Here is a 15,924-nt window from a genome sequence, read left to right on the forward strand (position 1 = left end):
TGAAGGTGGCGAGAGCATTATTTAACCCCTCCAAAAAGCATGCAGAGCTTTGCTCCGTACTGTAGAGCGTGGCGTTGTGCTACGCGCCCCCTCGTACTCTTACGTAATTGTCCCGTGCAGACCACGTGGGGTAGAGTTGGGAGTGCAGTTGCCTTTCTTTCCGGGCCAGCTCGTAGTATTTGGCCTGTTCCTCCCGCGATAAGGAGTGCCACTGTAGGGAGAGAGCAAGCGAGAGAGGGGAGAGGTTCCGCAGGTCAGTAGCAGTGTATGAAGGGGGATGGGGGGTGGGGTCCCGCAGGTCAGTAACAGTATATGATGGTATGATGGAGGGGTGTCACAGGTCAATAGCAGTATATGATGTGGGGAGGGGGGAGGTCCCGCAGGTCAGTAGCAGTATATAAATGGGGTGCCCCAGCAGGCCAGTATACGAACGGGGGAGGTCCCCCGCAGGTCAGCAGCGGTATATGATGGGGTAGGTCCCACAGGTCAGCAGCGGTATATGATGGGGTGGAGGTCCCGCATGTTAGTAGCATTATATGATGGGGGAGGTCCCGAAGGTTAGTAGCGGTATATGATGAAGGGGTGGGACATCCCACAGTAGTAGCAGTATAATGGAGGAGGTCCCGCAGTAGCAGCAGTATATGGGGTGAGGTTCCACAGTAGCAGTAGTATATGGGGTGAGGTCCCACAGTAGCAGCAGTATATGGGGGGGGGTCCCATAGTAGCCGAGGTATATGATGGGGGAGAAAGGGGGTGTCAGATAAAAAGCACTTACCCTGCGGCCCAGGATCTGGTTAATGGCCGCACTCTCCTTCAGGGTGCATTCTGCAACCACCTTGGCTCTCATCTCTTTCATGTACAGCATGAAGGCGTTCAGCGGCTTTTTCACATGCGGCTTCTTCTCCTCCTCCTTCTTCACTGCCATGGGGGACTTCCTACAGCAGGAACGTAGCGGTAGCATGTTATAGGTCTACCCGTGCACACCACGTGATTAATGTTACCCGGCGCTGCAGCCAAGCCAACTAACTAGCATGTAATATCCTGGTTATTATTATTATTAAACAGCAACAAGTTCAAATTGTGCGTTTTTATTTTATTTACACAATTCACACTGGATATCTGGTTTGCGTTCAGTTTCCTGAAGCTATATTAGAGTAACGGTTATAGATACATATATACATATACGCAAGAGGCCTTGTGATACTTAAGCAGAATCTTTTGTTAAATCAGATTGCTGTAGGTTCACTGTACAAAGATTTATCCCAAGGATTTCAGTGGTTCAGATACTTCTAGACTCTCCAAACGCCCTTCAATGTATCTGCTCTAACAAAAAGTTTAAACCAGGGGAGGCCAACTCCAGTCGTTAAGGGCCATCAACAGGTCAGGTTTTAAGGACATTCCTGCTTCAGTACGGGTGGCTCAACAGGTGGCTGCTGACAGGATGTCCTCAAAAAAGGAAAAACCAGGGGAGCGAAATTACCTAGAAAAAAATATATAAAACTACCATAGTGCAGTTATGTTAAAACAAAACACAGTAGTATCAAAGCTCTTAAATTAGCAAGAGACACACTAGACAATGTCAGTAAATGTCCAACAGAAAATATCCAGATAGCAAAAATTGCAAAAATAGGAGGTAGTGTGAATATCAAAAGAGAAACACAGAGCCCAGATAAAAATACCAAAGCGATTTATCCAACACTGGTAAAAATGAAGGCTTACAGGATTCCAAATTGGTCACAGCATGGGTATATGGGTACAGATAGTAGCCGAGTCGCGTCCTCGGGATCCCGTCACACCGCCGCTGCGTCCAGTGGTCTCCGTCCTGCACCTCTGCTTGGGAGCCGCTACGTCACTTCCGGATACTCTGCCGATCGAGGTGGACGTCACAGGACCTCCAGGCAGACTTTCTCCCTCCAGATAGCACACTGAGGGTCACGCTCTACGCGTTTCGCCGTTCTTAGTGACGGCTTCGTCAGGAGTAGCATTAACCCTTACAAGGATAGTATATATACCCTTTAAATTACCAATGACCTTTCCTCCTATTGGTCAAAGGATAATGACATCTATACTAATGGGGAGGCGGCTAAATAACCCCTCCCTATCATAGGATTAACCTAATACAGATTTTATACATTTCATTTAAAAAAATTAAACTTTATACATTTTATTTAAAATAAAATTAGAATATCTCGCTTGATCCTCCTTTACAACATTAGGAAAAGATCATTACTAAAATTTATTGAAATGATAGAAGTATTAAATAAATTAAATAATACAAATCTATATTCAACATAAAACACATAAATCGCTAGATATAACCCTGATCTTATGGGTAGAGAACCAGGAAAAAGACGATTGATGAATCTCAAAAAATGCAAGAGAAAACACAGAATTAGTACATGACTTAATCATAATAAACAATATATATAAACCATTTGTATACTGTATCTTATCTGTATTTTTATTCAAACTTTCATACCAACTATTTGTGCAATATATACGGTCCTTTACATGTCCCATCTAATAAAAGACTCAATAATATAGTTATGAAAGTTTAAAGAAAAGCACTTAGTTCAAAGTCTACATTTAACCCCAAAGGTGCAAGAGATTTAAGCGTGAAAGTCCAAAAACTCTCTCTCTTTTTCAGGGCAATACTTCTGTCTCCACCTCTCCAGTGTGGTAACACCTGTTCTATTACTGTAAACTTAAGACCTGATGTATCCCCCTGATGTTTTTGAATAAAGTGGTTAGACAGAAAATGAGTGGTAATACCTCTTCTCACATTTCCAATATGCTCGAGGATACGAGTTTTAACAGGTCTAGTTGTCTGACCTACATATTGTAGCTCACATGGGCAATGTATAAGATATACGACATGATCTGACTTACAAGTTAGAAGTTGTTTCATTTTAAATCTTTGTCCAGAGATGTTTGAGACGAACCCAAATTTATCTTCAGACCTATGCTTACATGCCGTACAAGTGGTACAACCAAAAAATCCTTTGGTTTGAGTTAACCATCTATTTCCTTCCTTTATAATCTTGGGTAGTGCACTAGGTGCTAGTTTGTTCTTAAGTACCTTAGCTTTCTTAAAGATTACAGTAGGTTTTTCGGGGACTATCTCTCCCAATATAGGATCATTTTTGACAATGTGCTAATGCTTACGTATAATTTTGATTATCTTTTCAGACTGTCTATTGTAATTTGTCAAAAAAGTAAATTCTAAATTTTTATTTGATTCAGTTTTCTTTTTATCACTAAGAAGATCTTTTCTATCCAGACCCCCTGCTTTTTTATAGCATCTTTGATAATCTCATCATTATACTTTTTTTCTTTGAATCGGTCCTGTAAGAAGGCAGATTGTTTATGAAATTGTCAATATCTGAACAATTTCTCCTAATCCTCCTTATTTGTCCATAAGGAACATTCTGTAACCATTTAGGGTGATGACAACTGGCAGGAGATATATAATTGTTGATGTCAACATCTTTAAAGAACGTCTGTGTATTTATTGACCCATTCTCAATGAAAATCGTCAAGTCTAAAAAATTGACCCTTTCTTGACTATACTCACAAGTGAATTTTAAATTGAGAGGATTATCATTAAGATAATGGGTAAATCTCAACAGACTTTCTTCATCGCCTTTCCAGATGAAGAATATGTCATCTCTGAATCTTCGCACCCAGCTCTGCAATCGACCATATATAGACTATATATGGTCGATTGCAGAGCTGGGTGCGAATTTGTGCCTATGGCGAAGATTCATAGATGACATATTCTTCATCTGGAAAGGCGATGAAGAAAGTCTGTTGAGATTTACCCATTATCTTAATGATAATCCTCTCAATTTACAGACTTTCTTCATCGCCTTTCCAGATGAAGAATATGTCATCTATGATTCTTCGCCATAGGCACAAATTCGCACCCAGCTCTGCAATCGACCATATATAGTCTATATATGGTCGATTGCAGAGCTGGGTGTGAAGATTCAGAGATGACATATTCTTCATCTGGAAAGGCGATGAAGAAAGTCTGTTGAGATTTACCCATTATCTTAATGATAATCCTCTCAATTTAAATTTCACTTGTGAGTATAGTCAAGAAAGGGTCAATTTTTTAGACCTGACGATTTTCATTGAGAATGGGTCAATAAATACACAGACGTTCTTTAAAGATGTTGACATCAACAATTATATATCTCCTGCCAGTTGTCATCACCCTAAATGGTTACAGAATGTTCCTTATGGACAAATAAGGAGGATTAGGAGAAATTGTTCAGATATTGACAATTTCATAAACAATCTGCCTTCTTACAGGACCGATTCAAAGAAAAAAAGTATAATGATGAGATTATCAAAGATGCTATAAAAAAAGCAGGGGGTCTGGATAGAAAAGATCTTCTTAGTGATAAAAAGAAAACTGGATCAAATAAAAATTTAGAATTTTCTTTTTTGACAAATTACAATAGACAGTCTGAAAAGATAATCAAAATTATACGTAAGCATTAGCACATTGTCAAAAATGATCCTATATTAGGAGAGATAGTCCCCGAAAAACCTACTGTAATCTTTAAGAAAGCTAAGGTACTTAAGAACAAACTAGCACCTAGTGCACTACCCAAGATTATAAAGGAAGGAAATAGATGGTTAACTCAAACCAAAGGATTTTTTGGTTGTACCACTTGTACGGCATGTAAGCATAGGTCTGAAGATAAATTTGGGTTCGTCTCAAACATCTCTGGACAAAGATTTAAAATTAAACAACTTCTAACTTGTAAGTCAGATCATGTCGTATATCTTATACATTGCCCATGTGAGCTACAATATGTAGGTCAGACAACTAGACCTGTTAAAACTCGTATCCTCGAGCATATTGGAAATGTGAGAAGAGGTATTACCACTCATTTTCTGTCTAACCACTTTATTCAAAAACATCAGGGGGATACATCAGGTCTTAAGTTTACAGTAATAGAACAGGTGTTACCACACTGGAGAGGTGGAGACAGAAGTATTGCCCTGAAAGAGAGAGAGAGTTTTTGGACTTTCACGCTTAAATCTCTTGCACCTTTGGGGTTAAATGTAGACTTTGAACTAAGTGCTTTTCTTTACATTTTCATAACTATATTATTGAGTCTTTTATTAGATGGGACATGTAAAGGACCCTATATATTGCACAAATAGTTGGTATGAAAGTTTAAATAAAAATACAGATAAGATACAGTATACAAATGGTTTGTATATATTGTTTATTATGATTAAGTCATGTACTAATTCTGTGTTTTCTCTTGCATTTTTTGAGATTCATCAATCGTCTTTCCTGGTTCTCTACCCATAAGATCAGGGTTATATCTAGCGATTTATGTGTTTTATGTTGAATATAGATTTGTATTTTTTAATTTATTTAATACTTCTATCATTTCAATAAATTTTAGTAATGATCTTTTCCTAATGTTGTAAAGGAGGATCAAGCGAGATATTCTAATTTTATTTTAAATAAAATGTATAAAGTTTAATTTTTTTAAATGAAATGTATAAAATCGGTATTAGGTTAATCCTATGATAGGGAAGGGTTATTTAGCCGCCTCCCCATTAGTATAGATGTCATTATCCTTTGACCAATAGGAGGAAAGGTCATTGGTAATTTAGAGGGTATATATACTATCCTTGTAAGGGTTAATGCTATTCCTGACGAAGCCGTCACTAAGAACGGCGAAACGCATAGAGCGTGACCCTCAGTGTGCTATCTGGAGGGAGAAAGTCTGGCTGGAGGTCCTGTGACGTCCACTTCGATCGGCAGAGGAACCGGAAGTGACGTAGCGGCTCCCAAGCAGAGGTGCAGGACGGAGACCACTGGACGCAGTGGCGGTGTGACGGGATCCCGAGAACGCAACTCGGCTACTATCTGTACCCATATACCCATGCTGTGACCAATTTGGAATCCTGTAAGCCTTCATTTTTACCAGTGTTGGATAAATCGCTTTGGTATTTTTATCTGGGCTCTGTGTTTCTCTTTTGATATTCACACTACCTCCTATTTTTGCAATTTTTGCTATCTGGATATTTTCTGTTGGACATTTACTGACATTGTCTAGTGTGTCTCTTGCTAATTTAAGAGCTTTGATACTACTGTGTTTTGTTTTAACATAACTGCACTATGGTAGTTTTACATATTTTTTTCTAGGTAATTTCGCTCCCCTCGTTTTTCCTTTTATGCTTCTGTTTGGACCTTGAAACAGTCCTCCAAGGGTTTGAGTGTTTTATTTACCCCCTTTTTGCACGTCACGTCACTATATGTTCACTTGCACTGTGTAGAGGTTGATATAGTGTTAGAGCGCCATCTAGTGTATTTTTTGTATAGGATGTCCTCAAAACCAGACCTGTTGGGGCCCTTGAGGACTGAAGTGGGCCACCCCTGGGTTAAAGTCAAGTATTTCCGCTCCTCTTTAGAATGTTCCGATCTCAGAATACACCTCCTATCTGATATTTTTCAGATGAACCCAGAAATGTGGGTTTATTAAATAGTGGTGACACCTTCTCCTGATGTGATAAGAGGAGGGTCCCCAAACAGTAAGGGACCGCACTTACGAGTGGAGGCTGGGGCTGATGCTCCCAGGGGAATGCTCCTGTTTGACGATGGGTGAGACTATGGCAGGGTGGGGGATCCCAGAGGTGTGGAGGCCGTGGTGAGGGGAGGCAACCATGTGAGGGGAGAAGCGACTGGAAACCAAGCTGTCAGTGATAAAAGGGAGACGGACAGAGAGGGAGCAAGAAAGAAAAAAGAAAAAAAAGGGGGGGATGGAAATCAATAACTATACAGATCCCCACCTGCCCTCAAAATCCCTTTCTGCACCCTCTTTCCCTCACCCAAACTCACCCCTAATTCCCTCCACTCACCTTGACATTGAGGCGTTCATAGCCAGAGCAGGATACGGGTGTCTGAACCCACCGGGAGGGATGGAATACATAGGTTGACCCTGTCTGGGTGAGACAAGAGATGATATGAGAAGGAGGGACTAGATGGCGAGAGGGGGAGAAGGAGGGACGAGATGGCGAAAGGGGGAGGAGGGACGAGAGGGGGGAGAAGGAGGGACGAGAGGGGGGAGAAGGAGGGACGAGAGGGGGGAGGAGGGACGAGAGGGGGGAGAAGGAGGGACGAGAGGGAGGAGAAGGAGGGACGAGAGGGGGGAGAAGGAGGGACGAGAGGGGGGAGAAGGAGGGACGAGAGGGGGGAGAAGGAGGGACGAGAGGGGGGAGAAGGAGGGACGAGAGGGGGGAGAAGGAGGGACGAGAGGGGGGAGAAGGAGGGGGGAGAAGGAGGGACGAGAGGGGGAGAAGGAGGGACGAGAGGGGGAGAAGGAGGGACGAGAGGGGGAGAAGGAGGGACGAGAGGGGGAGAAGGAGGGACAAGAGGGGGAGAAGGAGGGACAAGAGGGGGAGGAGGGAAGAGAAAGCGAGAGGGGAGAAGGAGGGAAGAGAAAGCGAGAGGGGAGACGGAGGGAAGAGAAAGCGAGAGGGGAGACAGAGGGAAGAGAAAGCGAGAGGGGAGAAAGAGGGAAGAGAAAGCAGAGGGGAGGAGGGAAAGCAGATGGGAGAAGGAGGAAAGGATGGAAAGAGGAAGTAGTGACAGTGAGAGAAAAGTGGAAAGAAAAAAAAATATGAAAAGAAATAAAAGGTTGTGGAAAACACGAGAGAAAGGAAAAATAATGAATGAACCAGGAACAATGAAACTGGTATGAGAAAGAATAAGAGAGAGTGAAAGAATTTCTAAAAGCGCAGGTTTCGTACCAAGCAGATAATAAAGCTCCCACTACACTTACTGCGGCACGAGCCAGCCCAGTGGGTGAGGAATCTGCCCCACGGCTCCCGGGGACAGCGGGTAATAGGGGGACAGCTCTGATGGGTGAGGGGGCCGATGGATCCCTGTGGGGAAGAGACAGGTGAGGAAGCCGATCACAGCAATATGATTTATCGCTCTCCCACTATGTGGGGCGGACACTTTAAAAGGTGCAATCCCCGTTTAGTAAACAAACAAAAAAAACTTTGAAAACATCTCAACAATGGCATTGTCTTCCTTATACAAACGGCAGACTGAAAGGGACAGTCCCTCCAAGGAACAAAGGTTATTTATAAAATGTTTTACCGGGAAGCAATACACTGAGAGTTACCTCTCGTTTTCTAGTATGTCACGGGCATAGAGGTATAATGACAAATAATACAATGTTACAAATACATAGTTACATAAGTGAACAGGGTACATATATTATATACACAAAGTAACGCAAAGGCAGTGACACATTTCATACGTGATATGGAGCCGCTTAGCGCCTATTAAAAAAAACAAATGTTTGCAGGTATTTTTAAACTTAACACTAACACACACTAACACACACTAACACACACTAACACACACTAACACACACTAACACACACTAACTTCCAAAAGGGACATTTTATTCCTCAAAGTTTCGGATCCCAACAGAGCCTTTATCAAGCCGAAACATTGAGGAATAAAATGTCACTTTTGGAATTTCGAGTGCCTGTCCTGCTTTTCTATACCAGATGTGCTGCTTTGCTTACACCTGGGCAGTCTGCACCCTGCCTATCACATTTAACTCTACATGTGAGTGCCTTATCCTTGGGCTGCTAGATATACATACAAACAGAAGAATACCTGCAGCAGATAGAACTATAAATGTACCATAATCCGTAAATAAAGGTAAGACAATATTAACCCTGACAGCACTCAAGGGATATGAATAATATCAAAAAAAGAGAAAGCATCCCAAGAATGAGTACTCTGGTATACAATTTTTTTTAAATAAAATATAATATATATATTTGTATACCAGAGTGCTCATTCTTGGGATGTGCTCTCTTTTTTTGTGTTATAAGTCTCAACGACGACTGAAACGATCACCGGATACGTTAACATTTAGAAATATCCCAAGTGTGCTGGATATATATATATATATGAAAAAGAAGAGAGAGCGCACGCCCCATAGCGTAAAAAAGTACATTTAATCTTGAAAAAGGAAGGTTGGGGGGGGGGGGGGGGGGAATTCACTCAGAAGGGTAAGTATAATTAAAGCAGTTTGTGATAAATATCACCGCCAATCTGGTCAATCTGCATCTAGGATCCACAGTTCAACTCTCACTTGATGCTGCAGAGATGATAGCTGGTGCAGGACAGGATCCTTAGAACAGTCAAACAGTCCTTAGAACAGGATCCTTAGAACAGGATCCTAGAGTTCCAGATAGTGTCTCCTATGGTAGCTGGCCGAAATTCGGACCCGCGCTCGATGCAGCCTCGTCGTGCGCATGGGTGATGACGTAATATCATAGTGATGCTCACTGACGCGTTTCGTCACATACAAGCGACTTTCTCAAAGGGGTAATGAATGGGTGTATGTTAGCTGTGTATTTAAGTCCTCAAGGTTGCCTAGCAACCCGTTTCTGCCTTATAATTGGATAAAAATCGTGATTGATTGCCCAATGGGCCCATTCGGGCCTCTAAAACAGGCAATGCAATGATACGGTAAATAAATAAAAATAGGGACATAAATACATGAGAACTAATAATAGAATGACACAAATTTATATTTTTATACAAACAGTCCATCCCCGGACCCCAGCCCTATAGGTGCCAGGCTATGTATCCTTTCCAGGCATGGAAGTGACAGGCTCCGTTTTCCTGCTCCAGTCCTAGAGGTGTCGGGCTCAGAATCGCTGGGCCAGTCCAAGTGTGTGGATTCTTCCAGAGGGCAAACACCCGCACATGTACGAAGTCAGAAGGCCTGGGATGAAGGTGCAGCCATCGGAGACCGAGCCCCTAACCCAGCAGACTCAAGTATGACTCTGGACCCCTTACCACCAGCCCCCTTGTGCCCCTGGGGTTGGTTTCTCTCCATCGGGTAGGATATGCCCATCTGGCTCAGACTCACCACGCTGTTTGTATAAAAATATCATTTTGTGTCATTCCATTATTAGTTCTCATGTATTTATGTCCCTTTTTTAAATTTTTTTATTTACCTTGTCATCATTGCATTGCCTGTTTTAGAACCCCGGGTGAGCCCATTGGGCAATCACTCACGATTTTTTATCCAATTAGGCAGAAACGGGTTGCTAGGCAACCTTGAGGACTTAAATACACAGCCAATATACACCCATTCATTACCCCTTTGAGAAAGTCGCTTGTATGTGACGAAACGCGTCAGGGAGCATCACTACGATATTACGTCATCACGCATGCGCACGACAAGGCCGCATCGAGCGCGGATACGAATTTCGGCAAGCTACCATAGGAGACACTATCTGGAACTCCCAAAAAATGGTTTTGACTGTTCTAAGGAGCCTGTGGATTCCTGCACCAGCTATCATCTCTGCAGCATCAACTGAGAGTTGAACTGTGGATCCTGGATGCAGATTGACCAGATTGGCGGTGATATTTATCACAAACTGCTTTAATTATACTTACCCTTGTGAGTGAATTTCCTCCCCCCCCCCTTCCTTTTTCAGAATTAAATGTACTTTTTTACGCTATGGGGCGTGCGCTCTCTCTTTTTCTCCTGTAGGTATCCATTGGATGTGGTTAATCCTGTTTGAGAGCTGCCGAAGACCCCCATACCAGCATTAATTGTTCAACCATTGATGGACTTTTTTTGAAAAGGACTGGTTCTATAACTTCTTTTCACTTTATTTATGGTTATGTAGTGATTTGTTATTTAGTTAAATAGTATTCACCTCACCCTTTATGCACAGAGGATATCTTTCCAATTTGTATAGGGTCTATTATCCATTTATATATATTTTTGATATCCCTATTTACAATTGTCATATAAGCGGATTCGCGTTCGGGGTTGAGCTGTGTGTGTGTGTATGTGTGTGTGTGTGTGTGTGTGTTATATATATATATATATATATATATATATATATATAGCTGTATGCTCATCTGCATGTCTTAGGCAGGTCTGCAACCCCGCCTTTCCCCATTATCACCCAGCATACAGCACTTCCACTGCAGCAAGGGATTCTGGGAAATGACATGCAAATGAGCACACAGTGTCACTTTTTGCCTCAATAACCATTTTTAACATGGTTCCCTATAGGCTTAAGCTTGCTGCATGGTCACAGCTTTGAGCACAGCCAGGGTTAAGGTGCATACCCAGAAAACCACCCACAGACAGCTGTTTCGACCTTGCTGGGTCTCATCAGTGTGGGGTTGATTTTACTGGGAATGCAAGAGAGGCTATGGGATAGGCTAAACCATAATACTGAGTTAAGTTATGTTGAGTAAAAAAAGTGACAAAAACCCTCCACAGGAAAGCAAATATGCAAATATAGCTGTATGCTCATCTGCATGTCTTAGGCAGGTCTGCAACCCCGCCTTTCCCCACTGGGGAAAGGCGGGGTTGCAGGCCTGCCTAAGACATGCAGATGAGCATACAGCTATATTTGCATATTTGCTTTCCTGTGGAGGGTTTTTGTCACTTTTTTTACTCAACATAACTTAACTCAGTATTATGGTTTATATATATATATATATATATATATATATATATATATATATATATATATATATATATATATATATATATATATAGTGTTCGACAAATAATTACAACCACACGCCAGTGGCGAGTGGATTTAGGCTGCTGGCGAGCCGTGCTGTGGCTCTATGAATTCCCCTGCTCGCGCCCAATTTTTTTTAAAAATAAATAAACAAATAATCCCCTTCCCTGCTTGGGTTAACGCGGAGAAGAGAGCCGGCAGGCAGCTCTGGGTTAGCCCCTTCCCCCGATCTCCTCCCCCCCATGCCCCCGATCGCTGCCCGGGGGTGTCCGCCTCTGAAGGGGGTCCGCTTCCGTGGGGTGGGGCGGGAGACATGCTGCGGCGTCGGCGTCCGCTACGGGGGGGTGCTGCGGCGGTGTCCGCCTCTGGAGGGGGGGCGGCCCCTTGCAGAGGCTCTCCTGCCATGCGGAGGGCCCTGCTGCAGTGCACAGGCCCCACTGCTGCCATGTGCGACCCCTTGCTTTGCGAGTGACTGTGTGTGTCTGTGACTGTGTGTGTCTGTGACTGTGTGTGTCTGTGACTGTGTGTGTCTGTGACTGTGTGTGTCTGTGACTGTGTGTGTCTGTGTCTGTGTGTGTCTGTGTCTGTGTCTGTGTGTGTCTGTGTCTGTGTGTGTCTGTGTCTGTGACTGTGTGTGTCTGTGTCTGTGACTGTGTGTGTCTGTGTCTGTGTGTGTCTGTGTCTGTGACTGTGACTGTGTGCGTATGTGTCTGTGACTGTGTGTGTCTGTGACTGTGACTGTGTGTGTCTGTGTCTGTGACTGTGTGTGTCTGTGTCTGTGACTGTGTGTGTCTGTGTCTGTGACTGTGTGTGTCTGTGTCTGTGACTGTGTGTGTCTGTGTCTGTGACTGTGTGTGTCTGTGTCTGTGACTGTGTGTGTCTGTGTCTGTGAGCGTGTGTCTGTGTCTGTGAGCGTGTGTCTGTGTGTCTGTGAGCGTGTGTCTGTGTGTCTGTGAGCGTGTGTCTGTGAGCGTGTGTCTGTGAGCGTGTGTCTGTGTGTCTGTGAGCGTGTGTCTGTGTGTCTGTGAGCGTGTGTCTGTGAGCGTGTGTCTGTGTGTCTGTGAGCGTGTGTCTGTGTGTCTGTGAGCGTGTGTCTGTGTGTCTGTGAGCGTGTGTCTGTGTGTCTGTGAGCGTGTGTCTGTGTGTCTGTGAGCGTGTGTCTGTGTGTCTGTGAGCGTGTGTCTGTGTGTCTGTGAGCGTGTGTCTGTGTGTCTGTGAGCGTGTGTCTGTGTGTCTGTGAGCGTGTGTCTGTGAGCGTGTGTCTGTGTGTCTGTGAGCGTGTGTCTGTGTGTCTGTGAGCGTGTGTCTGTGTGTCTGTGTGTCTGTGAGCGTGTGTCTGTGTGTCTGTGAGCGTGTGTGCGTGTGTCTGTGAGCGTGTGTCTGTGAGCGTGTGTCTGTGTGTCTGTGAGCGTGTGTCTGTGAGCGTGTGCGTGTGTCTGTGAGCGTGTGTGCGTGTGTCTGTGAGCGTGTGTGCGTGTGTCTGTGAGCGTGTGTGCGTGTGTCTGTGAGCGTGTGTCTGTGTGTCTGTGAGCGTGTGTCTGTGTGTCTGTGAGCGTGTGTCTGTGTGTCTGTGAGCGTGTGTCTGTGTGTCTGTGAGCGTGTGTCTGTGTGTCTGTGAGCGTGTGTCTGTGTGTCTGTGAGCGTGTGTCTGTGTGTCTGTGAGCGTGTGTCTGTGTCTGTGAGCGTGTGTCTGTGTGTCTGTGAGCGTGTGTCTGTGTGTCTGTGAGCGTGTGTCTGTGAGCGTGTGTCTGTGTGTCTGTGAGCGTGTGTCTGTGTGTCTGTGAGCGTGTGTCTGTGAGCGTGTGTCTGTGAGCGTGTGTCTGTGTGTCTGTGAGCGTGTGTCTGTGAGCGTGTGTCTGTGTGTCTGTGAGCGTGTGTCTGTGTGTCTGTGAGCGTGTGTCTGTGTGTCTGTGAGCGTGTGTCTGTGTGTCTGTGAGCGTGTGTCTGTGTGTCTGTGAGCGTGTGTCTGTGTGTCTGTGAGCGTGTGTCTGTGTGTCTGTGAGCGTGTGTCTGTGTGTCTGTGAGCGTGTGTCTGTGAGCGTGTATCTGTGAGCGTGTCTGTGAGCGTGTGTCTGTGAGCGTGTGTCTGTGTCTGTGAGCGTGTGTCTGTGAGCGTGTGTCTGTGTCTGTGAGCGTGTGTCTGTGTCTGTGAGCGTGTGTCTGTGAGCGTGTCTGTGAGCGTGTCTGTGAGCGTGTGTCTGTGTCTGTGAGCGTGTGTCTGTGAGCGTGTCTGTGAGCGTGTGTCTGTGAGCGTGTGTCTGTGAGCGTGTGTCTGTGAGCGTGTGTCTGTGTCTGTGAGCGTGTGTGTGTGTCTGTGAGCGTGTGTCTGTGAGCGTGTCTGTGAGCGTGTCTGTGAGCGTGTCTGTGAGCGTGTGTCTGTGAGCGTGTGTCTGTGAGCGTGTGTCTGTGAGCGTGTGTCTGTGAGCGTGTGTCTGTGAGCGTGTGTCTGTGAGCGTGTGTCTGTGAGCGTGTGTCTGTGAGCGTGTGTCTGTGAGCGTGTGTCTGTGAGCGTGTGTCTGTGTCTGTGAGCGTGTGTCTGTGTCTGTGAGCGTGTCTGTGAGCGTGTGTCTGTGAGCGTGTCTGTGAGCGTGTTTCTGTGTCTGTGAGCGTGTGTCTGTGAGCGTGTCTGTGAGCGTGTGTCTGTGTCTGAGCGTGTGTCTGTGTCTGTGAGCGTGTGTCTGTGTCTGTGAGCGTGTGTCTGTGTCTGTGAGCGTGTGTCTGTGTCTGTGAGCGTGTGTCTGTGTCTGTGAGCGTGTGTCTGTGTCTGTGAGCGTGTGTCTGTGTCTGTGAGCGTGTGTCTGTGTCTGTGAGCGTGTGTCTGTGAGCGTGTGTCTGTGAGCGTGTGTCTGTGAGCGTGTGTCTGTGAGCGTGTGTCTGTGAGCGTGTGTCTGTGAGCGTGTGTCTGTGAGCGTGTGTCTGTGAGCGTGTGTCTGTGTCTGTGAGCGTGTGTCTGTGTCTGTGAGCGTGTGTCTGTGTCTGTGAGCGTGTGTCTGTGTCTGTGAGCGTGTGTCTGTGTCTGTGAGCGTGTGTCTGTGTCTGTGAGCGTGTGTCTGTGTCTGTGAGCGTGTGTCTGTGTCTGTGAGCGTGTGTCTGTGTCTGTGTCTGTGAGCGTGTGTCTGTGTCTGTGTCTGTGAGCGTGTGTCTGTGTCTGTGAGCGTGTGTCTGTGTCTGTGAGCGTGTGTCTGTGTCTGTGAGCGTGTGTCTGTGTCTGTGAGCGTGTGTGTGTCTGAGCGTGTGTCTGTGTCTGAGCGTGTGTCTGTGTCTGAGCGTGTGTCTGTGTCTGTGAGCGTGTGTCTGTGTCTGTGAGCGTGTGTCTGTGTCTGTGTCTGTGAGCGTGTGTCTGTGTCTGTGTCTGTGAGCGTGAGCGTGTGTCTGTGAGCGTGAGCGTGAGCGTGAGCCTGTGTCTGTGAGCGTGAGCGTGTGTCTGTGAGCGTGAGCGTGAGCGTGTGTCTGTGAGCGTGAGCGTGAGCGTGTGTCTGTGAGCGTGTGTCTGTGAGCGTGTGTCTGTGTCTGTGAGCGTGTGTCTGTGTCTGTGAGCGTGTGTCTGTGTCTGTGAGCGTGTGTCTGTGTCTGTGTCTGTGAGCGTGTGTCTGTGTCTGTGTCTGTGAGCGTGTGTCTGTGTCTGTGTCTGTGAGCGTGTGTCTGTGTCTGTGTCTGTGAGCGTGTGTCTGTGTCTGTGTCTGTGAGCGTGTGTCTGTGTCTGTGTCTGTGAGCGTGTGTCTGTGTCTGTGTCTGTGAGCGTGTGTCTGTGTCTGTGTCTGTGAGCGTGTGTCTGTGTCTGTGTCTGTGAGCGTGAGCGTGTGTCTGTGAGCGTGAGCGTGTGTCTGTGAGCGTGTGTCTGTGAGCGTGAGCGTGTGTCTGTGAGCGTGAGCGTGAGCCTGTGAGCGTGAGCGTGTGCCTGTGAGCGTGAGCGTGTGTCTGTGAGCGTGAGCGTGTGTCTGTGAGCGTGAGCGTGTGTCTGTGAGCGTGAGCGTGTGTCTGTGAGCGTGAGCGTGTGTCTGTGAGCGTGAGCGTGTGTCTGTGAGCGTGAGCGTGTGTCTGTGAGCGTGAGCGTGTGTCTGTGAGCGTGAGCGTGTGTCTGTGAGCGTGAGCCTGTGTCTGTGAGCGTGAGCCTGTGTCTGTGAGCGTGAGCCTGTGTCTGTGAGCGTGAGCCTGTGTCTGTGAGCGTGAGCCTGTGTCTGTGAGCGTGAGCCTGTGTCTGTGAGCGTGAGCCTGTGTCTGTGAGCGTGAGCCTGTGTCTGTGAGCGTGAGCCTGTGTCTGTGAGCGTGAGCCTGTGTCTGTGAGCGTGAGCCTGTGTCTGTGAGCGTGTGTCTGTGTCTGTGAGCGTGTGTCTGTGTCTGTGAGCGTGTGTCTGT

General features: G+C 45.9%; 1 protein-coding gene across 1 annotated transcript in view; it reads right to left on the minus strand.

The window, feature by feature from the left end:
* The window catches only part of TCF7L1 (transcription factor 7 like 1), an 82,258-nt gene that overhangs the window by 2,181 nt on the left and 64,153 nt on the right, over positions 1 to 15,924 (minus strand). Inside the window, exons 6-10 of the mRNA XM_075601730.1 lie at positions 7,818 to 7,920; positions 6,895 to 6,978; positions 6,586 to 6,729; positions 776 to 935; positions 104 to 211 (exon numbers count right to left, since the gene is read on the minus strand). Of these exons, the coding sequence (XP_075457845.1) occupies positions 104 to 211; positions 776 to 935; positions 6,586 to 6,729; positions 6,895 to 6,978; positions 7,818 to 7,920 (599 nt within the window). The remainder of the gene's footprint in view (positions 1 to 103; positions 212 to 775; positions 936 to 6,585; positions 6,730 to 6,894; positions 6,979 to 7,817; positions 7,921 to 15,924) is intronic.

The sequence above is a fragment of the Ascaphus truei genome, chromosome 5, assembly GCF_040206685.1.
Source record: "Ascaphus truei isolate aAscTru1 chromosome 5, aAscTru1.hap1, whole genome shotgun sequence".
Classification (NCBI taxonomy): Eukaryota; Metazoa; Chordata; class Amphibia; order Anura; family Ascaphidae; genus Ascaphus; species Ascaphus truei.